This window comes from Geotrypetes seraphini, chromosome 7 (genome assembly GCF_902459505.1).
Source record: "Geotrypetes seraphini chromosome 7, aGeoSer1.1, whole genome shotgun sequence".
Lineage (NCBI taxonomy): Eukaryota > Metazoa > Chordata > Amphibia > Gymnophiona > Dermophiidae > Geotrypetes > Geotrypetes seraphini.
In genome coordinates, this window is record NC_047090.1 from 135,344,214 (window position 1) to 135,368,601 (window position 24,388).

The following is a 24,388-nucleotide window of genomic DNA, read 5'->3' on the forward strand; positions in this document are numbered from 1 at the left end:
GGTGGGAATGTCTGTCAATCCGCTCCTTTTGGAAGAGAGTGGTTCAGGCATTGACTGCTTTTACGGGAGGGCCAGTGGGAGTCACTCCTCAAGGTTGCTTGTTGGGCATTGACAACCATAGGGAACATAATTGGCAAACTAAGCTTCTTCATTTCGGTTTGGCAACTGCAAAATGTTTAATAGCGAACCATTGGAAAAGTAACTTAGCTCCAACCTATGATGAATGGCTTACTCGCTTGTTGTCCTTGGGCAAGATGGAGAGGTCTGTGGCATAGCGCTGTGCTAAATGTGGGTCTCAGGATTTTACTTGGAAAAAATTTGGGGTATACTAGATGATATTTCAGTGTTATAAGTTGTTCTCCTGCGTTCTCCTTGACCAGGATGGGGGTTGGTGGGGGGAGGGGGTGGCTGGGACTTAGGGGATCTGACTCCACTGCCTAGGGGTAGGGGGTATTGGGGAGTTGTTTATCAGGGATATTGTTATGTTGCTTGTTTCTCTGACAACTGCTGTTGACTGGTCAGTGTATTATTGCTGCTTTTTGTCAGTTGCTGTATTGTTGTATACTTTTATTTGAAAATTAATAAAAATTTTAAAAATCAAAGCTGTAAGTATTCTCACTTCTGCAAGTCTAGTTCACGGGAATGAATTGATCATCATATGTACGGGCTCCGGAGGAGATTAACAGATTATTTTCCAAGTAAGAACCTAATCTTAAATTTGTACATGTCTGTGTTTGGCAGGTTACCTTCAAAAATAGCTCACTGTAATTATATGGCTCTAGATATTTAATGTGGGGAGCTCTTGTATTATTTTTAATAAGAAAATAGAGATCCACTCACGTTACAAAAACTTCCATGTCTAATTTTTTAGATGCCAACAGTTACTTTCAATCATTCAAAACATGAACTTAAGGTTCATTTTTGCATCAAGGCTGCTTTCTTAATCCCATTACTGAACCAGTCCTGAATCTGGATTTTCCCCACCAAAACTGCTTGAATACTCCTCTGAAGAGAATTCAAAATAGTTGGCACCTGAATAGTTTGGCAAGCAAGGCTGCCATTGTTTGTAAGGATAGCAGATATGGACTGCAATGTCCTTCCTGTTTCTCCCCATGCAACTATCAGACTGAAGAGGCAAGCACAGGATGGTGCCTAATCACTTCTGTAAGTTGCCGAATGTGCTGGAAGAAATAAGTATAGCACGTAAGTGAGTGGCTTGTGATTTATATGCACATGAATACATTACTACTTTTTTTTTTTGCAGCTGTAAAGATGGAATTTTTCGGAGGTATCAAGGAGCCAGGAACAAGAACGACTTTATAAGCTTCATAAGTGAGAGAGAATGGAAAAGCATTGAACCAGTTTCCTCATGGTTTGGCCCTTCTTCTTTTCTGTAAGTATCCTGGTGGATGCATTTGGGCTCCACAGATTTGCTGGTAGTAATTTTGACTGATGGATAAAACTGTGCCTTATAGATGTGAACAGAGAGCATTGGAGTGCTTTGTAGTGTAGTAATTGACAGTGTTGCATTCTAGATTTATATCTGCTTGCTGCCCTTTGCAGGCTAGATGGTGTCTCTCTTTTTTTTTTTTTTTGTAATTCTTTATTTAAAACGCCGCAAATACAACCCACAGAGCATACAACAAAATAATGCAGTCATCACAAACAGCTCCAATACAATAACAGCACTAAAACTCAATGGCAGTGTTTACCTATTTCCAAAGTCCACAATGACCCCCCCACACTTGCATGAAAACAAGAAAAACTCCCTCCCTCGAGAGACAGCTGACAGAGCCCCCACCCGTATAACTACTAGCCCTGAACAGTAACATGACAAAGTAGAGCAATACAAGTGACAGAGAGTGTATTTATTGCCACAGCAGTAAGCTTCTGAGGAGGGTCAGGATACACAAATGTGAGTTTTATTAGAGCATGTGGGAAGAGCTTGGTCACCATATATGGAGCATAGGTAACATAATAAATATTGACAGATAAAGACCTGCATGGTCCATCCAGTCTCCCCCAACAAAGTGGCCAGAGTTGAATCTGGCAAGCGACCCAGGTTCCATTTCTTCATGATTAAACACTTGCATACTTAATCTCTATCTTGCCCATCAATTTTGAGGCACAGACCATAGAAGTCTGCCTGACACTGGTCTTCCAAACTACTGGAGTTGCTGTTGAAGCCTGTTCCAGTCTTGATCCTGATCTGATTTTTGCTATTTAAGGGACCCATACCATAGAAGTCTGCCTGGCATTGGTCTCGCTTCCAATCTCTGAAGCTGCCATCAAAGCTCACTCCAGTAAGATTTGGCTTTTTCTATATAGTGTTCCTCTATTTTATCTCACTCATTCTTGAATTCCATTACCATTTTTTGCCTTCACAGCCTCCTATGGGAGGGTATTCCAGGCATCCACCACCCTGTGAAAGCATTTCCTGGCATTGCTACTAAGTCTCTCACTCTGCAACCTTAACTCATGACCTCTAGTTCTACTGCTTCCCTGTCTCTAAGATTAGCTTTCATATTAATACCTTTAAATTATTTAAATTGTCTGTGTCACTTCCTCCCCTGTCCCTCTTTTCCTCTAGGGAAGGGATTCTCAACTCAATCCTCAGAACACACCAAGCCAGCCAGCCAAACACACAATGAATATGCATGGACAGATATGCATAGAATAGAGGCAGTGCATGCAAATTTATCTCATGCATATTCATTGTGGATATCTTGATAAATATACTGGTTTGGTTTGTCCCAAGGACTGTGTTGAGAACCCCCCTGCTCTAGGGGATACATATTGAGGTCTATTAGACATATTATGTAGGATGTATTTGCTTGAATACAATTTTGGAGGGTGGGTTGGGATTAAATCTTCTTTTTGAGAATTTGTAGAGTTTCAAGTGATGTTGTATATTGATTGTTGATTTTTCTATACACTTGATGTAATATTTAAAATGAATAAAGATATATATATATATATAAAAAAGACAATGATACAGGGACAGAATTTATCCCTGTCCCCACGGATAACTGCGGGAAACCTTCTTGTGTCATTCTTTAGTGTCTATCTCAATCTTAGTCCTTCTACATCAGCATTCTTCAATGCAAGACTTGAGGATTAGTGGCTATGCCCACTCTTCCTTGATCTGACCCCTTATATCGCTTCTGTTCCCTGCTTACATATATTAATTGTATCTGTACTCGCTGATTGTACTCATTCGCTGATTGTCCAGCCCTTCTTTGTTGTAAACTGCCTCGAACTACTACGGCTTTGGCGGTATATAAGAAATAAAATTATTATTATTATTCTTCATACTCTGATTCTTCCCTCTGTCCTTAAAGAATGACCTGGGGATGGTTTCCCGCAGTTGATTGTGAAGACAGGGACTAATTCTGTCCCTGTGTCATTTTTTCAAGTCTCTTTTACCTCTTTTGATGCAAGGGAGAAATGATGTAAAAGCCTAATTCCCCCTTTTTACAAAACAGTAGTGCGTTTTATCCCAGGACAAGCAGGCAGCATATTCTCACATGTGGGTGACGTCATCCACGGAGCCCCAGCGCGGACAGCTTTTCAAGCAAACTTGATTGAAGTTTCAAGTTTGCACACTGCACCACGCATGTGTGTGCCTTCCTGATCCACTAGAGGGCGCATACCCTCCTCATGGTCCTCAGTTCTTAGTTTTCCGCTGAGCCAGAAAGACCCTGTCTCTCTTCTCTGCGTTCTTCTAAGTGCCTTTCTGGCACCGCGGCTTCTTTATTTTGTTAAGGAGTCGCTGTGCGTTTGTTAATTGATCGTGTATTTCTTTGTTTTAAAAAAAAAAAAAAAAGGACTTTTTATTGTGTTTTTCCTCCGGCAGGCCTTTCTGGGGCCTCAGCCATGCGGCTAGGCCTCATTTGCCTGCAGCTGTATTTTCTTCTTCCCTGGCCTCTCTCTGGGCTCACCTTGGGTGAGCAGAATGGCCGGGACCCTCTTCCTTCGTTGGAATCGGACTGTGCAGCTTCGATCCCCGGTAAGTTTTTCTTTCTTTCCTTCTTCTAGGTGCGTTACCTTGGTAACGCCACCGGCTGAGTCTCAGGCATTCCAGGCATCGAGTGCGATCGTGCCCGCCTCGACGAGACCTCCGATGCGTGCCTCCTTTCATGGGAATACTCTTCACGAGGTTGCCCTTATGGAGCGTACTGCTGCACCTTTCTTACCAGTTTCATTGGTACGGTGCCGACTTCTGAACCTCGACTTCGGTGTGCCTCGACGTCGACTGGGGCTTCGTGCCTCGACGTCGACTAAGGCTGCATTCGTCGACGGAGGCTTTGTGCCTCGACGTCGACTGAGGTTTGGTGCCTCGACGTCGACGGAGGCTTTGTGCCTCGACGTCGACGGAGGCTTTGTACGTCGACGGAGGCTTTGTGCCTCGACGTCGACGGAGGCTTTGTGCCTCGACGTCGACGGAGGCTTTGTGCCTCGACGTCGACGGAGGCTTTGTGCCTCGACGTCGACGGAGGCTTTGTGCCTCGACGTCGACTGAGGCTTTGTGCCTCGACGTCGACGGAGGCTTTGTGCCTCGACGTCGACTGAGGCTTTGTACGTCGACGGAGGCTTTGTGCCTCGACGTCGACGGAGACTTTGTGCCTCAACGTCGACGGAGGCTTTGTGCCTCGACGTCGACTGAGGCTTCGTGCCTCGACGTCGGCTGAAGCTTCGTGCCTCGGCGTCGGCTGAGGTTTTTTTGCCTCGACGTCGACTGCGGCTTTGTGCCTAGACGTCGACTGGGGCTTTGTGCCTCGACGTCGACGGAGGCTTTGTGCCTCGACGTCGACGGAGGCTTTGTGCCTCGACGTCGACGGAGGCTTTGTGCCTCGACGTCGACGGAGGCTTTGTGCCTCGACGTCGACTGAGGCTTTGTGCCTCGACGTCGACTGAGGCTTTGTGCCTCGACGTCGACTGAGGCTTTGTGCCTCGACGTCGACTGAGGCTTTGTGCCTCGACGTCGACTGAGGCTTTGTGCCTCGACGTCGACGGAGGCTTTGTGCCTCGACGTCGACGGAGGCTTTGTACGTCGACGGAGGCTTTGTGCCTCGACGTCGACTGAGGCTTTGTGCCTCGACGTCGACTGAGGCTTTGTGCCTCGACGTCGACTGAGGCTTTGTGCCTCGACGTCGACTGAGGCTTTGTGCCTCGACGTCGACTGAGGCTTTGTGCCTCGACGTCGACTGAGGCTTTGTGCCTCGACGTCGACTGAGGCTTTGTGCCTCGACGTCGACTGAGGCTTCGTGCCTCAGCGTCGACTGAGGCTTTGTATGTCGACGGAGGCTTTGTGCCTCGACGTCGACTGAGGCTTTGTGCCTCGACGTCGACTGAGGCTTTGTGCCTCGACGTCGACTGAGGCTTTGTGCCCCGACGTCGTCTGAGGCTTTGTGCCTCGCCGTCGACTGAGGCTTTCGGCCTTGACGTCGCCTGAGGCTTGTGCCTCGAGGTCGACTGAGGCTTTGTGCCTCGCCGTCGACTGAGGCTTTCTGCCTCGACGTCGCCTGATGCTTGTGCCTCAGCGTCGACTGAGGCTGTGTGCCTCGGCGTCGACTGAGGCTTGGTGCCTCGAAGTCGTCTGAGGCTTGGTGCCTCGACATCGTCTGAGGTTTTGTATCTCGGCGGCGTCGGAGGCTTGGGCGCCGGCGCGGCGTCTCCTGAGACTTGTGCCTCAACATCGTCTGAGGCTTTGTGCCTTGACGTCGACTGCGGCTGAGGTTTGCTGCCTCGATGTCACCCGGGGCTTGGTGTCTCGGCATCGATGGATGCTTTGTACCTTCGACGTCGGCTGAGCCGATTGCTCCGCGTCGCCTGATGCTTGTGCTTCGGCGTCGACTGAGGCTGGGGGGCCTCATCGTCGGCTGGCGACCGAGGCTTCGTGCCTCGCCGTTAACTGAAGCTTTGTGACTGGGCGTCGCTTGGCGCTTTGTACCCTTGGGTTGACTGTGGCCTTGTGCCTCGGAGTCGACTGGGGTTTTGGGCCTCGGCGTCGACTGCGGGTTTGCGCCCCGGTTTCGACAGGGGCTTCGTGCCTCGACTTCGTCTGTGGCTCTGTGCCTCGGCGTCTCCGGCTCCTATTTGGTTGTGGTGCGGAGTTTGGTTTCCTGGTGGAGACTCTCTCCCTGCTCCCGCTCTATTGCTCCCGCCATGCGTCATCTCGCTTGGGGCAGAGTGGGGCTGTGGACCCTCCAGGTTCGTCTCACCACCTTCCCTTGCGTGAGTACTGCGTTCCTTGAGGCCTCTCTTGCCGATGCCACTAACCACCTTTCAGACCGCGACCGGTCCTTCGCCTATCGGGACGCCTTCAGCTGAATCCCTTCTTCCTTGGTGATTTTGACTCTTTCTCCGGAGGGGCCCTCCGGATACCCTTCTTGGGTTATCTCGGCCTCCTGCGCGGCAGTCGCTATAGCTGCAGCGGCTTCGGGTTGGGGTCCAGCCGGCTTCGGCGACTCCTGGCCGTCTTTTGGACTATTCTCGCATAGCCTCCGGGCTGCTCTCTTCTGGGGATTTCTCCCCTCCCTTCGGGAGGGGTGTCACCGTGTCTCCGCACTGGGAGTTTAGCCTCGCCTCTGTCGGTTGGGCTTTCCCATCCTCCGGGCTACGTCTGGTCCGGGCCCTTCGGGACCTGCACTAGTTTCTGATCTGGGAGCGTTTCAGTCTCTGTCCGCCCCGGACTCGGGAGTCTGTCTGGGCGGACCTGGACCCAGTTTGTCTGCGCTCCTTCTTGTCTCGACCTCATGGAGAGGGCCTTGTCTGTTTATACCGGACGATGGTCCCTCTGTCCTCGGTCCGCCTCCGGTCTTTTCGGCCTCTGCCTCGGCAGGCCGCCTGTCTGCGCCTGAGTCAGCTGGTGACTCAGCGGTTTTCGACCTCGGCCGAGCTGATGCTTTGGGATCTTGGGTCTCCACGGTTCATGTCCCGATGTTCGCCTGGTTTCCTCTTCTTGTTCCCCACTGCACCCGAGCATTTCAGTGATGGCAGGATAGGGATCCCGCTTCCCAGCGCTTGGATCGGATTCTTTGGTCGGGTGCGGACCGTCGCAGCCGCATCAATCTGCTGCAGCTCCGGGCCATTTTCAATGCCGGGACGGATTTTCGTTATTGATCAATGGATTGCGGGGTCCTGGTGAGTCCCGTCATCCCGGGGGCGATGTATCCTGTGACCAAGCCAGGGTGGACAAGGTTCCCTGTTACTTTGCAGGCGAGCCCTTCGTCTTTGGCAGGGGGCGTCACCCCGCTACTTCTTTCTTTGGGCGGTGTGTTTTCGGGGCGTGCAGCATTGTCTGGTGGACACGTTGCGTCACCCCTTTTTAGCCGCATGAATGGTCGTTCCATTCTCAGACTCTGCGGCATGTGGTTGCCTGGTGGGGAACCCCACAGGTAGTTCTGTTCGCTTTGCCCCTCACTCACTGGTGGCCTCGATCTTGCTCGAGGATGGTCTCCCAGGGTTCGCATCGAGGTGGATGCTTTCCTTCTCGATTGGATGGGCAGGTTCCCCTATGGGTTCCCTTCCCTTACTTTGTTACTCCTCCTGTCGGTCTGCGCCACCATGATCTTAATGGCTCCTCGGTGGCCCTGGCAGCTGCGGGTCTCCCGGCTCCTCCAGCATGTCAGGGAGCCTATGTTCCTACCTCTGCTCACTTCTCTGCTGTCTCAGAGTTGAGGTTTCTATTGCATTCCATTCTGCAGTCTCTACTCTTATCAGCTTCGTTCCTCGCAACGTGCCTCCCTCCTTCTGTTTCAAGTCGGTGGGGGTGTTTTCGAGGCCTCTCGAAAGATCTCCACTCGGCAATGCTATTCCCTGAAATGGTCCTGATTTGCTGCGTGGTGTGCTGAGCACCGCTTGGATCCGCTCTCTGTCTCCTTGCCTTCAGTGCTGGTTTATCTGTTTCTCTTGTCTCGGTCTGGTCTCGAATTGACATCTATTCGAGCCCACCTCTGTGCTTTTGCTGCCGGTCATCGGCCGCTTGATGGGACGCTTCTCTCCGTCCATCCGACGGTTCCCCGCTTTATGAAGGATCTCTTCAATGTACATCCTCCGCTCAAAGCCCCTCCGGTGGTTTGGGATCTTTGTGTGTCCTGACTCAATTGGTGCTACCTCTATTGATTCCATTGCTAGAGCTCTTTGAATTATTTCACCAGGCAGGTGGTATTCCTGGTTGCTCTCACGTCTGCTCGCGAGTCAGTGAGCTACAAGCTTTGCTTGCGGACCCGTCTTTTCCTGTATTTTTTCATGCACGGTGGTTCTGTGTACTCAACCCCAGTTCTTGCCCAAGGTGGTTTCGGACTTTCCGCTCCCTCATTTCATTGTTCTTCTGGTCTCTTTCCTGTAGCCCCACTCGCCTCCGGGCGAGGTGGCGCTTTACACACTTGACTGTAAGAGGGCGTTGACTTTTTATCTTCAACGCGCTCAGTCTCCTCAGACGGTTCCTCAATTGTTTTTGTCCCTCGACCCTAATCGGTTGGGACGCCCAGTTCCAAGCGCAACTTGTCCAACTGGTTGGCTGCTTGTATTTCCTTTTGCTACGCTCAGGCTGGTCTCGAGCTGCATGGTCAAGTTGCGGGACATATGTCCGAGCGATGGCGGCTTCTGTAGCTTTCCTCAGGTCGACGCCTATCGAGGAGATTTGCAAGGCTGCCCCTTGGTCTTCGGTTCATACTTTCACCTCCCACTACTGCCTGGATACTCTGTCCAGGAGCGATGGCCGGTTGGGCCAGTCGGTTTTGAGTAATCTGTTTTCTTGAATTGCCAACTTCCCTCCATCCCTTTTTTGGTTAGCTTGGAGGTCACCCACATGTGAGAATATGCTGCCTGCTTGTCCTGGGATAAAGCACAGTTACTTACCGTAACAGGTGTTATCCAGGGACAGCAGGCAGATATTCTCACAACCCGCCCGCCTCCCCGAGGTTGGCTTCTTTGCTAGCTATCTGAACTGAGGACCATGAGGAGGGTATGCGCCCTCTAGTGGATCAGGAAGGCACACACATGCGTGGTGCAGTGTGCAAACTTGAAACTTCAATCAAGTTTGCTTGAAAAGCTGTCCGCGCTGGGGCTCCGTGGATGACGTCACCCACATGTGAGAATATCTGCCTGCTGTCCCTGGATAACACCTGTTACGGTAAGTAACTGTGCTTTTTAGCTCCTGCCAGGGTGGTAACAGCTCAGACGCCCATAGAATTCCTATGAGCGTCGGAGCTGTTACCGTTGTGGCCGGTGTTAAAAACTGCACTATGGTTTTGTAAAAAGGGAGGGGGGGGGGGGTAAATGAAACCTGGGAGGAGCAGGTATTTTCTGCACAGCAAAAACAAGACAATGAATTTTTAAAACCAATTTTATCACCTAATAGAACTTTTTTCAAAAGAAATCTTACCCCCTGTTTTACTAAGGTGCGCTATGCATTTTAGCGCACGTTTAGTACGTGCTAAATATATGCATGTATGCGTGCGCTAACTGCTAACGCGTGCATAGACTAACATGCACGCGTTAGTGTTTAGCGCGTGCTAATATTTAGTGTGCGCTAAAACGCTTAGCGCATCTTTGTAAAAGGAGCCCTTAGTTGTTTTTTTTTTTTTTTTTTAAATAACTAAGCAGTGTCCCTTGGTTAAGGTTAGGATTTGCTTGATAAATTCTGATGTCACTGATTTATTTTTTATTTGCCCATCCTCTGCCTCAGTCTTAAACTGGGTGATCTTCACGGGACGTGATTTGTATTAGAATTATTTTTAATTCTGGATCACTTTTCATATCTTTCAGAATGAACTGCATGTCTGGTTTGTTTCAGCTGTCCATGTGGATTAGGGTAAGTAATATAAATTCTTTTGTTATTGCCACTATCCCAATAAACAAAATTTAAATATTTATTTGATTTGGCTAAATATCATGTTTTATTCTTTATTTTAGCAATGCCACAATTATTTTACAGAAGATATTGGTATACCAGTCTGGGGATCTTATATTATTTTTGCCTTGGCAACTCTTTGTTCAGGCTTAGCATTGGGACTGGTGAGTAAAAATACATTTCTCCTCTATAAAAGAGCCTTGCCTTCACAGTGTAATGGTTCTGTTTGTCCAGATTTGTGCCTTGCTAAAACCATGCATATCGCTGGACCTCTAAATGCAACCAGTAACATAATCTAATTTAGAGAGAGAAGATGACTGAATTTCAATTTGGTTTTGGATTCAGCACTGAAATTTGGTGCGAAACTGGGTTCAGGTTCTGGCCAAAAGTGCCTATGCATTTTTGGCTAAAACCCAAAACTTCCTCCCTCTCCCTCTCCCCCCCTCCCACCTGACCACCCACAGGCTTTAGGAAGCCTTAGTCTAGTGGGCTCTTTGAGGGCAAGAACGAACCCCACTTGTTCTACCCCATGCCACTGCTTCTGATGCAATGGCTACTGAGACTTCCCATAGCATTCTTGTGAGACTGCTGCAGGAGGTCCTGATAGCCATTTTAGGATTGGAACCAGCACAGTTAGGGGGGGTCTTTTTTGGTCATGTGTGTTGGGGGAAGTAGTTTCATTTACAATTTCAGTTTCTAACAAAACAGTGGCCAATTTTGGTTGCAGATTCAGTTTTGGCAGAAAGAGAAGATAGTAATAATAGCTTTATTTATATCTCGTCATACCTTTTCAGTTCAAGATGGTATACAACAAGTGGAGCTGTAAGGACAGTGAAGTTACATCAGTTAGATTTGAGAGGGATAGATAGACAAATAGGTGACTGGACGAAAAAAGGGAAGGGATGTGTAAGGCATGGTAGGTGTTAAGCAGAATTGAAGGGTCAGATAAATCTGTCGAACAGGTGGGTTTTTAGTGATTTTCTGAATGAATGGTATGTTAGTGAGTTCAGGATGAGGTCACTTAGGGTGGTATTCCAGACCCTGCTTGAAAGGAGAGTGTCCTGTTGCGGAATCTTTTTAATTTGCATCCTTTGGGGGAAGGAAATGTGAACAGTAGTGTTCAGCATGAAAAGTGGAGTTTGTCCTATAGGGTGAGATGTTTCAGGAGGTAGATGGGTGCGGTGCCGGAGAGTCTTGAAGCAGAGACAACCATATTTGAAGATAATTCTGGCCTCAATAGGTAGCCATTGAAGTTTCTTGTAGTATGGGGTGATGTGGTTGGATTTTTTCAAGCCAAATATTAGTCGAACAGCTGTGTTCTGGATAAGTCTCAGTTTCTTGATGGTTTTTTTGTGAGATCCTAGGTAGATTATGTTGCAGTAGACCAGTAAGCTTAGGACCAGGGACTAGACCAGCAATCTGAATGATGTGAAATCGAAGTATGGTTTTAGGGTGCGTAGTTTACATAGTACGTGGAAACATTTTTTAATTAGGATGTTGGCATGGGCTTCTAGTGTCAGTTGATGATCTAGGGTGACTCCTAGGATTTTGATGGTAGGGTTAATTGGGAAGTTTCTTCCATTTAGGTTGATAGTAGATTCGGTTGGTTTGTTTGTTGGGGAGGTCATAAATATCTTGGTCTTTTCCGGATTTAGCTTTAGTTTGAAATTTGTTGACCATTGTTCTACTTTGGTTGATGATAGATGAGTCTGGTTTTGGTTGACAATGTAGAGATGGGGACGATAATTGTGATGTCATCAGCTTTGATGTATGATTGAAGGTTCAGTTTGGATAGTTTCTGGCCTTGGGAGGACATGTATAGGTTGAATAGGGTGGGGGATAAAGGGGAGGGGTTGGTCCAAGCTTGGGAGTAGGTTTGCTCGCTGATGACTTGGTAGGATCAGTTTTTTAGGAAGCCTTTAAACCAGTTGAGTACATGGCCCGAGATACCTATGGCATCTAGACAGTTGAGCAGGATGTCGTGGTCCACCTGGTCGAAGGCACTGCTAAGGTGGAATTGGAGTATTAGTGTGTGTTTCCCTGAGCTGAGTAGTTGTGTGATGTGATCTATGATGGCTGTTTCGGTGCTGTGATGTGAGCGGAATCCTGATTGGTATTCGTGAAGTATTGAGAATTTATCCAGGTAGTTCATCAGGGCAGTGTTGATCAGACCTTCCATCAATTTGGTGAAGAGGGGATGTTGGCTACTGGTTTGTAATTGGATGTTGTTAATATGGGGTCTTTGCGATTCTTAACAATGGGCGAGACGAGGATGTGTCCAAGGTGGGTTGGGAATTTGCCATTAGGTGAGAAGATCCTGTCAAAGAGCATGGCCTTGAAGGGGGTGGGGGCTGCTCTCATGATGGGCGTACAATTGTCTAGGAGGCAGAAGGTTTTGGCGTATTTATTATAGAGCTTGAGAAATTGGAACCAGTTAGGTAGCTCAAAGTGGTTCCAATTCCTGTTTATCGGGATTGAGTTAGTGGGTGTGGGTGTGGTAGTTAAGGATGAGCTAGATAGTGTATTTTGGAAGGAGGTCCTGAGATTGAGAACTTTTGACTTGAAGTAACATGTGAAGTTCTCAGCGGTCGGTAGTTGTGTGGAGGAGGATCTTTTGTGGTGATCAGTTTTAAGTAGTGAGGTGATTAATCTGAAAAGTTCTTTGCTGTTGGTTGTGGAGGATCCTATTTTGTTGGAGTAGAAGGTAAGTCGTTTTTCCTTGGTGATTCTTTTGTACTCATTGATTTTGAAACATAAAAAAAGGCCATAATAAAAATGTATGACTTTGCTTGCTGTTTGTACCTGTTGTGGTTTGTTGCTTAATAAAAAACAGATTTCACCTAAAAAAAACAAAAAACAAACAAAAAAAAAACGTATGGCTTATTCAGTCTGCCTATCTCATCCTTTCCTTTAGAAATCCTACATACTTTCTTGAAGTTAGATAATCTTCACTCCACTGAGAGACAGAACACATCTTTTAACCGTGTCACCTCAAATAGAAACACAACATGCAGTCATATTTTATTGAATTTCAGCTAGGAGAATATAATTACCAAGTACACTTCTCCCTCCATATTTGTGGTGATTGGGGCTGGACTGAACCGCGAATACGTTGAAACCGCCAATAACTTATCATATGTTGTTTCAGCCTTCTCTGCCTGTGGCCTCTTTCAAATTGAGCCCGCCGCCGCCATGATGGTGAGCTGAGAGAGAGGGGGGATGGTGGGCAGGGGAAGCCAGGGGGTACCTCTTCCCTGGCTGGAGGAAACCATACTCATGCTTTATCCACCAGCTCCCGCATTGTCCACATATTCAGCATGTCGGCAGCTTCCCCACAACGGGGATGGGCTGGCCTCGACTGGTCCCTACGCGGCCTCTGGAACCGGACAGGAGCGCAGAGGGGGCAGGAGAGGGGAGGCAGCCCACCACGGATTTCCTCTCCCACTCCCGGGAATCCCGACAGAGCAGCCAGGCCTCGCGCTCCTGCCTCCAAAGCCACTCCAAGTCCAGTTGTTCAGGTGGAGAGTCGCAGCATGCATGTTACTGTGCTCTGCGTGGGAAGGCACATTCGCTCGCAGGGTAGCCCTGGGAGGTGTAGTTCATGGGGACAGGAGCGAGAACTTTGCTTCCTGGTTTTTCAGTTTAGTTCCCATGTCTGGACTCATGGAAAAACCGTGAATAATCGAAATCGCGAGTGCAGAAACTGCGAATACAGAGGGAGAAGTGTACAGACTTTAGTATGAAGGTTTGCAACTGGGCTGTTTCATTTCTCACTGTGTGTAATAAAGATAATATTCAAGCTTGTCTATTGCACTTTTGTCCAAAGTGCTCTTCAGATGTACTGAGTAATTTTAAGAAATCATAAAATATTCCTTATAACTTATTTTTTTTGCAAGACTTCTGTTCTTTTTATGTCTATTGAAATTTTGTTGAGAAGCTTTTTACAACTGAATGCTAGCCCAGGGAATAATGGAATAAGGCTAAGAATAGTTGGCTTTTGCAGTCTTTCCTGTGTATTTGTTTTCTCCATGGTATTTCATTTTGGAGGATTTTCTCTGGGCTGCACAAGCAAAGCAGCAGTAGAATTTATTTTGGTGGATGTGAGTTACTGTATGCCAGAAAAAGTTTCCAAAAGGATTTTTTGTTTCACACTTACTTTTTTTGAAGCTCCCCCATATGTGTTAGCGCAAAGATAGATATGTATGCAAGTATGTACAGCAGCACTGTTCAAATACTGCATCTTGAGAGACTAACCCAGAATGGATGAATTCATTTTTGATTGGTATTAAACTGCTAATGCATGCACTTAGATTTCTCAGAGACTTGGTGAAAATATTAGGCTAGAAAATGAAACATAGAAAAAAAAACCCAACATAGAAAATGACGGCAGAAAAGGGCCACGACCCATCTAGTCTGCCCACTCTAATGACCCATATTATATTTGAATAACTTTTGAGCAATACATTCTCTTCATCAGAACAAAAGGGAATATCATTCTGTTTTGACCTGAAGAAGTGAGTTTAACTCTAGAAAGCTAATCAAGAAACTTTGTTTTTTTATAGGCACTATCTTCTTATTGGGCTTTAGGGTTTTTTCCGCACATTCAAATAGACTAACACAGCCACCACATGACTCATCCAGGATTGCAGATCCAGAAATTTGCAAATAGATTATTTCTTTTTTTTAATTTTTTTTATTGCAGGTACTAGTGTTCATAGCAGACTGCCTATGTCCAAGACACACACCAGAGCCACACTCTTATCCAAGTAAGTGGACTTTTCCCCCTCTTAGCAGTTTCTTCCTGCTCCTTTTTTATTTCAGCTCAATTGAAACCAGGCTCTTCTGCAGTTATGGACTATGAGCCTTTATTTGCCACTCCCTAAGGATTATTTTAATGCTTCCCTATAGCCTTGCTATTGCAGCCATTGTTCCCAGTCAGGAGCCATAGATTGTGGTTCCATCCTGAGTCCTGTACACATGAGTTTGGTCAGTAGGTGTCACTGTTGCACAATGACTGACACTCTATACCCCATCCCCAACTGATCATAAATCATGTTCATGTGGATACTCACAAGAACCACTTATTGATATAGTTGGTTCAAGTAGGTATATCCAAGGTCAGTGCTTCTAGCAAGCAAAACAAGTGGCCACCTAGAGCAGTGTCTCTTAGACTTTTAATTTTTTTTAGCTCCACACTAAACGGAGCAAATGTTTTTTGTGGCACATTATAATTGAAATTATAAAAGTGCAAAACCAACAAAAAATTAAATTTTGAGTTATTTATTTAAAGTTCTTTACGCTATGTATAGATAATTATAACAAAGGTGAAACTAAAGTAGAATAGAATTGCTAATCATTGCGATGGATTAACTTGGTTTTGAGTGCAAATTAACTCAAAACGCAGCTCGATAGTTCTCTAGCAAATGCACATTTCATCATCCACCATCTGCAGTTCTCTTTTTTTTAAATTTAATTTCTGTCAAAGCTGAAAATCCAAGCTTTTAAAGATGATAAAATCTAAACTGTAACAAAGCCTTGATTGCTTTGTTGCTCAAGTTAGGATAACTACTGCATAAAAAATAAAATTACTTGCCGTTAATTTTTAAGGACCAATCACGTCAAAGAACGACGCTTGTCTGGGCGGTTGTATCGTTAAGCACGCAGACACTCATAACATTGACAGACTCTTGCGTACATGACATACATTCATCTATTCTAGTGTATACTTATGAAGGGAATTTTAAAAAATAAAGTAAAATTCTGGGATCTCTTGTGGCACACCCGGAATCTCTTTGGGGCACACCACTGTGTCGTGGCAAACAGTTTTGAGATCTTCCAAAAACAAGTACTGTAAATGAAAAAATGAATTTACAGATGATTTCAATAAAAGCTGGACCGATGAAGATTTTAGCAGTTGGAAGTACTCGATTCCTATCTGCATCCTGATGGTCCATACAAAAAATTCCTTACATCTGTAGCTTCTATATGCTAAGCAGGTACATGTAGCTGCATGATAAATTTAATAAGAATGCAGTATATAAATTAGTACTTGTTTTGGGAAGATACACTATTGAGTACTAATTAAGAGGCATAGTACCACAACACAGTTTTGAGAGACACTGACCTAGTGGATGAGATTGGGGGGGAGGGGGGTGTTGGCAGCAGCAAAAAAGAGCAGCAGTCCAGATGAGTATAAAATTATCCCTCCCAATTGGTGGCTGCAACAACAGCAAGAGCGAGCAGGCAAGCCAGCAGCTAAACAAACAAACAAAAAAAAGTGGGACCTCGGCACATGCATACGATGAAGGCTGTTGTGTCTTTGCCCGCTCTAAATCGAAGTCTGCATTGGAGTTGGGGATGCGGCAGCTTCAGCACACACATACAGTATGTGTGCTTCCTTGCATAGCTGCTGGTTTGCCTGCTTATCCCTGCTGTTCTGCATGTCATGGCACTAATTCAGTGTCGAGGGACAGGGAAGCGAAAGGGGAGATTCTGGCCCATCAGGTAGGAGAAGGAATGCTGAGCTATGGGAGAGAAGCTGGACTGCTGGGGTGGGGGTGGGGAAAAGAAGAAGGGATTGCTGATCTATGGGGAGGGAGACAGGAAGATGCTGGACTATAATTGAAGGGGGGGGAGGGCGAACGAGATTAAAGGCTCACCTAGGATTCCTCATGTATTCAGGCCTACTGCAAGTATATCTTAGGTCTGTGTGAATGAATCGCTACAAAAAACATATCGCTAAATGCCTCTGTCTCCATATATTTGATGATTACATATGTATCTTGTGAACTGCTTAGGTGGGCTAGAAAATTTATAAATAATATAGAACTGGCGAGATGAGAGGTTTACATTTCCCTTAGTTAGTAAGTATTGCAGTAACATCATGGAACGTCTTCTACTTAATGTGGCTGTGGTATAACTCTGCATCACTAGTCAACACAAAGATTTTACATCTGATTATATACCTTAACTGTGATTGGAACTGATAACACAGTTATAGAGCTTGGAATATATGTACCCTGACAATCTGGAACACTTATATCAAGTGATATAAGTGTTCTAAAGATTGCTGAGTTTTCAATATACCACAATGCTTTCTATAGCAGATACATAAACTGTGGGCAGCAATTTCATACTTGTGGAGTCTGCATTTCACTGACTGTATCTGTCTTTTGGGTTTAAGGAACGTTCCAGCCTGAAACATCCAGGCGGTTACAGAAAGTAGAGAGTGAAGACACGCTAGATGAAGGCGATATATTGGACAGTGAAGTTGAAGAGAGGATTAAGCAGGTTGATGGGGACTCTTCCCAGAATACTGCAAGGAAGCGCACAGTGAGCTCGTGGGAGGCAAAGGATGCATCTTAACCCTAGTTACATCAAAGCTTTTGTTACAGTTCAACAGAGAAGCAGCAAAAACAAAAAAATGGGCTCAGTAGTACCCAGTGGCTATATATTTTGAAGTGAGCCAGGACTTTTGGCTTTGGTGCTCTAAGGGGTTTAACAGCGGGAGGCCTACTAAAATGTGTAAGAAATGGTGCCAAGCAATAGCTCTTTTTCATGATCTTGAGTAAATCTATTTTCTTTGTTTTACAAGAAATGCCAGTGCACTGGTTAGTTGGCTGCTACTCAAGCTAGACATCTGAGGGATTTTTGCAAGGTTTTGTTACGTGCATAGACAGAATACACTTTCCCTTCCTTAACGTGCTGTGTGCTTGGTGAGATTACTATTCGGTTTACTTGAGCAAACAATACATTAAGTTGACACTGTAACAGTAGATCCAGGGGGGAAGGTGTTTGATATGAACCCCTGTTAACAGACCAAAACGCGGCAAGGTAGGAGAAATGCTCAGATATTGTGATGTCTGGTGCTCTGCACTTTTGGATTAATGAATTTACGGAGTCAGAGACAAAGATTTAACAAACAGTGCGTGGGGTAAAAGAAGTTAGATATCGTCAACGAAGAGCAGCAGTATGGTAGTAATGTCTTTAATTGAGCTTCAGCTCCAGACATTTTAGGTTAACCTAAGACGAATGCTGTGTAAGCTGGCAGAGAACATTTTGATTTTCTGATGTAATTTTGAGGAAGCTGAGAAGAGTTTTTTATTTTAATTATTTTCTGGATGTCTGGATTTGGGATTTCTTATATAATATCCTATGTCCCTGAAGTAGGTGGAAGCCAAAACATGGCTGCTTTGGGCAGGCATTTTTTTTTTTTTTTTTACTTTTAGCAAATGAGTAATAGACATTACTGTGCTGCTGCTGTTTGTGGATGCTATCCAACTTTTTTTTACCCATAGTGACTTTGAGTTCCTGAAGTAAACCTAAAACAGTCCCATATGCCAGACTTGCAGTCATTCTCATGCTGTTTGCCCCTTTTTTTCCACATTCCTTCTTTTTTAAAATTTTTTCCCTAATTTCTTTATTCCCCATAAAAGTTCTGTTTTTTGTTTTGCTTGAGTTTTTGGCCTCTTCTTCCCCTTCCCCCAAGCTCAAATTTTAAACCAGGGCTTCTGTCAGCAGGTTTCTCTTCCTGCTTACTATTTAAACTTGGTCTTTGGCAGCTTGCTTTCTATCTTCTTCAACTCATCTCTCACCATGACTTTTCTCAGTTCAGTTTTTAAACAAGAGTATTTTAGATTAGTATTTTAAAAGTGGAACCATGTGATGAAAGTTGGGAAGCGCTGGGTCATGCAAGCAGTTCTAGCGTGCTTATTATTGCATTTCATCTCTTAAAGAAAACTTGAAGAGCCTTAACTTTCTGTATGCTTCGTTTAGAAAATATTCATATCTGATTGTTGTCCTTCTTGGAGAATTATTTCAATAATCCTTTTCATCTGGTCACTTGGTTTGTTTACCCTACCTTCATTTTTAAACAGCTAATATTTATATTTTAAGATCATGGCATAAATGTACATGAAGGTAAAATAATTTTTTAAAATACATTTTTGGAATTTTAAACTGACTTTTGTATGGTGGTGTTTATGAACTAGTCTGATCCTAACATGCATTCACTGCAATCACAGCCATCAAGGTCATGCCTATTTCCAAAGCTCATGTCATATTTTTACCACAACTGAGATGGTCTGGCAACATTGCCATTTGGATAATGTACCAGTTCTCACTTTCAGCAATGTAGATGCTTATGGCAACTTTTTAAAACGATTTTGGTCCTATGATTTATTATTTTAAAGACTGAGCAAAATACTGTTATGCTTTAATTTTTGGGGGTTCTAGGGTTGTCATTGCCCATCCTGCCTTCTCTTGTAAAATGTTCACCAGGTATGGTAGGTCACACGTAGGGACTATTCTCTTCACATTATCTTAAAACAGAGTGGGAATCTTTAAAGAATTCCTTGCTTTGAGCTTTCTCCCATCTAGCTTGTGCCCCTAGCCTTGTTTGCTATTGATGACACCCATGACATCCCGTTACCTGGTATATGAATAGAGCTTTTGCAGCATTCCAAGCTAACCCAGAGTTAAGAGAACTTAGGGCTAGATTCACTAAGCAAACTGATCGTGTACCGATTAGAGAGTTGCACGGAGACAGAAATCCCACCCGCCCCCGCCAAAGTCACACCCGTCCCCGTGAGGAATCCCACCCATCCCTGTGAGGAATCCTTCCGTCCCCACCCGTCCCCGCGAGGAATCTCCTCCGTCCCCGCCTGTCCCCGTGAGGAATCCCCGCCCGTCCCTATAAACTTCAGAAATAGTTATTTCAATTAATTATGCTACTGAATTAAAGGCTCTGGTAGAAACCCATTTTCAAATAAGCAAAAAGACTTTATTAATTTGGAAATATTAATTGGGAAGAATACATACTTTGTAAACGGGTTTCTACCAGAGCCTCTAATGTTTATAAATTTTTATCAACACAACTAATATACTACTTTATCCTGAAGCAAAAAAAATAAAAAAATAAATGGAATTCTTTTCCTACCTTTGTTGCCTGGTTTCTGCTTTCCTCATGTTCTCATTCAATTCCTTCCATCCACTGTCTCTCTTCCCTCTGCGTCTTTCATTTGCTCTGTTACTGTGCCTCTCCCTTTCTCCCCCCTTCCAAATTGGTCTGACACCCATCTTCTTCCCTCCGCTTTCCCCATAGTCTGGCATCTCTGTCTTCCCTGCCAGCGTCTTCTCCCCACTCTCTCTTCCCCATTTCCTTTCAGCGTCCTTCTCCCCCCCATCTTACCCATGTCCTGTCAGCGTCCTTCTCCCCCCTCTGTCTTCCACATGTGCTTTCAACGTCCTTCTCCCCCTCTGTCTTCCCCATGTCCTGTCAGCGTCCTTCTCCCCCTCTGTCTTCCACATGTGCTTTCAGTGTCCTTCTCCCCCTCTGTCTTCCCCATGTCCTGTCAGCGTCCTTCTCCCCCCTCTGTCTTCCACATATGCTTTCAGTGTCCTTCTCCCCCTCTGTCTTCCCCATGTCCTTTCAGTGTCCTCCCCCCCCGTCTTCCCCATGGCCTTTCAGTGTTCTTCTCCACCTGTTTGTCTTCCCCAGTGCTTTCAGCGTCCTTCTCCCCCCTCAGTTTTACCCATTTCCCTTAAGCGTCTTTTCCTCTCCACTCCACCTTTCCTCCCTTTCTCTCTCCCTGCTCCCTTACCTTCGTGGCGCTTTCCCGCCCGAGCGACAACAGAACAGGCCCGGTCCGACAAACCTCCCTGCCCTTAACCGCGACTCTAAATTACCTTCTTACAGCTGCTGCTTCTTACAGCGGCTACAGGGCAGGGAGGTTTGTCGGACCGGGGCTGTTATCGGTCGGTCGGTTGGGGAAGCGCCACAAAAGTGAGGGCACCTGGCCGACTGTGCTGCACCTGGGGCGGACCGCCCCCCTCCCTTGGTACGAGGCTACTCTCCTTCTCCTTACCTTCCATGCCTGCAGCATAGAGCCGAACGGAAGTCTTCCCGACGTCAGCGCTGACGTCGAAGGGAGGGAGGGCTTTGTTTAAGCCATCCCTCCCCTCCCGACATCAGCGCTGATGTTGGGAAGACTTCTGTTCGGCTCTGTGCTGCAAGCAGAGCAGGTAGGGAGAAGAAGAGCCACGCGACTGAGTACATCCAGCCCCACGGGATTCCCGCGACCCTAGGGGGCGTCCCCACGGGATTCCCGCGACCCTAGGGGGCGTCCCCACGGGATTCCCGTGACCCTAGGGGGCGTCCCCACGGGATCCCCGTGACCCGAAGGATGCCCGCGGGTCCCGCGGGATTCCCGTCGTCCCCGTTCCCGTGCAGCTCTCTAGTACCGATCGGTTTGTGAGCCCTTTGTGATCCGATTTCCTTCCGACCTGATTCACTAACCTGTGTCCCGATCATCCTCTGATCCGCACATGCAAATGAGGGGAATCGGCATGCAAAGCAGGAAGGACGCGATTCACTACACTTTCCGACTGGCTGGCTGATCAAAAAACAAGCGACTGTTCTCCTGCACTGGCCGCCCTTCTCTCTGCCCTGTAATTCGTATGTTTAAACCCTTCTCGTACATGCAGCCATAAACAAGCCATGAAGTCCAGGCCGATCTGCTAACGACCTGGCGAAAAGTCAGGTAGTCAGTGGAATCTGATGTATATAAATTGATAGAATATGGGCATGAAGTACCACCGGTGACTGGGAAAGTGGAGGCGGTGAGCAGCTTAACAAATCTTTCTGTGCGCCCCGAATCTCTCCTGTCCTTTCCCACACTGCAAGCCTGTGTTTTTAACCCATGGGTTAAAACCACGGGCTTGCTGGGCTAAAGTAAAATAAAGTAAAAGTTTTTTAAAAAACATCGCAGCTCACAGCTAGAAGCATGCGCAGTCCATCTACAGATGATCTGCGCATGCGTTGGGATCACACATTAGCAATCCATGCAGTCGGAGTGGGGTGTTCCTCCAATCACCCTCATTTAAATGTTTCTGCTTTGGGAATTCGTCGGGCCTGCACAGATCGGCCACAGATCATGAATGAAATTCAGGTTAGTGAATCTAGCCCTTAATCCGAGAATCAAAGCAGGGTCCTTCCTCAAGGCTGCACACAGAGCTGCTGCTGGCCACTCACTTTCTCAAAGCTTTGTTGCCTGTCCCCTGCTTTTGATGTAGAAAAGGTTTCTCTGATCTGTCCATTACAGAAGATGCTAAATAATAACGGATTATTTGCTACTTTAGGGAAACAAAATATTAGGTACTACAAAGTGGTCTGTCACAGAATCATTAGTGGTTGTGAAAGGAAATTAGCAACTGATTTCAATATGATGGGAACACTTCTTTTTCCAAATGTGGAATTTGCACACCTCGAGTGGCAAACCTTAGTGTCGCATGGTTTAACTAGTCCAGATATCATATCAGTGTATTAAAGGGTGATCGTGTGAAGTTAAGTCTTCCATTAGAAAAGTCTTTATATGTAGTTTTCAAAAGAGGTTTAGTTGGATAGAAATGCTAATGTGGTTCTTCAGAATCCCTTCAAAAAAAACCATGGCTGACAGATAAATGATGATTTTACTGTTTCTTGACTCGCCATGCAGTAAAGACTGCTAAAATTACAAGAGGTGAAAACTGGTTTCTGTATTCTTTCATGGAGGAGTCTGATCTTGCCACTGACATAACTGGGACACTTCAGGCAAGTATGGGAAGAAATATGTACTCCTCAAATCCAGATATTAAAATCAGAAATAGCATCTGATGTGCATTTCATGAAAGTCAAATCAAGAGTGGCTTAATCAATTTAGGGCCATCTTACTAAAGTGTGCTATAGCAGTTAGCATGGGAGTCCCTGCAGGGTGGAGGAGGTACGTGACATTTACTACATATGGAAGTACAGTGGTGCCTCACACAACGAACTTAATTCATTCCAGGAGCAAGTTTGTTATGTGAAAAGTTCGTTATGTGAAACGCGTTAAGCGCAGTGACTAACGACTGCCTGCAGTGCCTGCGCGGAAGGATGCAATACATCGGCAGCGATCGTGGAAGCTCGGGCGACTTCGTTGTGTGAAACGAAGTTCGTTGTATGAATCATGAAATGAAGTTCGTTGTGTGCAGCGTTCGCTGTGCGAGGCATTCTTTATGCGAGGCACCACTGTAATGGGAATTTTAAAAGCATTACTGGCTGTAAATACAAATCCTTTTTTGGATAGGACTCGTATGTATCAAGCAAGCAAACAGCAATCCTGGTTAAGGAACTGCATTAACAGAGCCAGACTGACCTATGACGCCTTTAGGAAAGAAATAAAAACTGCATTGTTTGATAGATTTATCTCCTAAACAGAAGTTACACTAAATCTAATACTTCCATCACGTCATTTCTTATGTAATCTGCTGTATTTTCAATAATCTGCATATTGTAATTCACTGATTGTCCAGTTCTCTTCGGTGTGAAGCGCCTAGAAGTCGTCTGATTATGGCGGTATAGAAGAATAAAGTTGTTATTATTAACCTCTAGGGTGGGCATTCCAAGTTAGTCTAGGTCCACTGCACTTTAAGAACACTAAATTAGGGGGCATAACCAAGTAGGCTATTCTGGAGGCCGCATTACCGCAAGGATGTGCTGAGACTGGAATCGGTCCAGAGAATGGCCACCAGGATGGTCTCGGGACTCAAGGAGCTCCCATACGAGGAGCGGTTAGGGAAGTTGCAGCTCTACTCACTCGAGGAACGTAGAGAGAGGGGAGATATGATTGAGACATTCAAGTATCTCACGGGCCGCATCGAGGTGGAAGAAGATATCTTCTTTTTCAAGGGTCCCGCGGCAACAAGGGGGCATCTGTGGAAAATCAGGGGCGGGAAACTGCACGGTGACACTAGGAAGTTCTTCTTCACTGAAGGGTGGTTGATCGCTGGAATAGTCTTCCACTTCAGGTTATTGAGGCCAGCAGCGTGCCAGATTTTAAGGCCAGATGGGATAGACATGTGTGGGATCTATCTGCAAAGATAGATAGGGAGGGTCATTGGAGTGGGCAGACTTGATGGGCCGTGGCCCTTATCTGCCGTCTATTTCTATGTTTCTATGACATGAATTGCGCATTGCAGTTAGAAAATTGTGATTAAGTGCATCTGTACTAATTGCAAATAAATCTAATGAATGGTAAAGAACATTTCTGTGCAGTAGCTGCAGGGAATGTGCCCTCAACAATACTACTCGCAAAGCCATTTTTTCAGTCTCTGTGGAATGCCCTCCCATTAGATCTTCAATTAGAGAACTCTCTTGAAAAATTTAAAGCCAAACTTAAAACTTTTCTCTTTAAAGATGCCTTTAGTACCAGCTTCCACTTCTCAAGCCTTGAAACATCAAACGATTCTTCTGAAGCGATCCCCATCCTAATGTTTTGCCAGTCCCCATTTACCTTCCTTTTTTTTAAAATTAATTTTACTTTGTATTTTAAACAACCTTTCCCTCCCCAACTTCCTTTTGTTCCATGTACGTCAATGTGAATTCGTCTAGCATTTTTAATATTTGCTTTTATTTACCTGTTTTAATTGTTTTCTATAATCTTTTTTATATTGTACACCGTTTTGGATAGACGGTATATCAAAAATAAACTTGAAACTTGATGCATAGACTAT

General features: G+C 45.6%; 1 protein-coding gene across 1 annotated transcript in view; it reads left to right on the forward strand.

Moving 5' to 3' along the window:
• TMX1 (thioredoxin related transmembrane protein 1) overlaps positions 1–19,452 on the forward strand; it is a 31,841-nt gene extending 12,389 nt beyond the window's left edge. Inside the window, exons 4-8 of the mRNA XM_033952551.1 lie at positions 1,265–1,393; positions 9,775–9,820; positions 9,922–10,023; positions 14,562–14,625; positions 17,043–19,452. Of these exons, the coding sequence (XP_033808442.1) occupies positions 1,265–1,393; positions 9,775–9,820; positions 9,922–10,023; positions 14,562–14,625; positions 17,043–17,224 (523 nt within the window). The 3' untranslated portion in view covers positions 17,225–19,452. The remainder of the gene's footprint in view (positions 1–1,264; positions 1,394–9,774; positions 9,821–9,921; positions 10,024–14,561; positions 14,626–17,042) is intronic.
• The last annotated feature ends 4,936 nt before the right edge of the window (positions 19,453–24,388 follow it).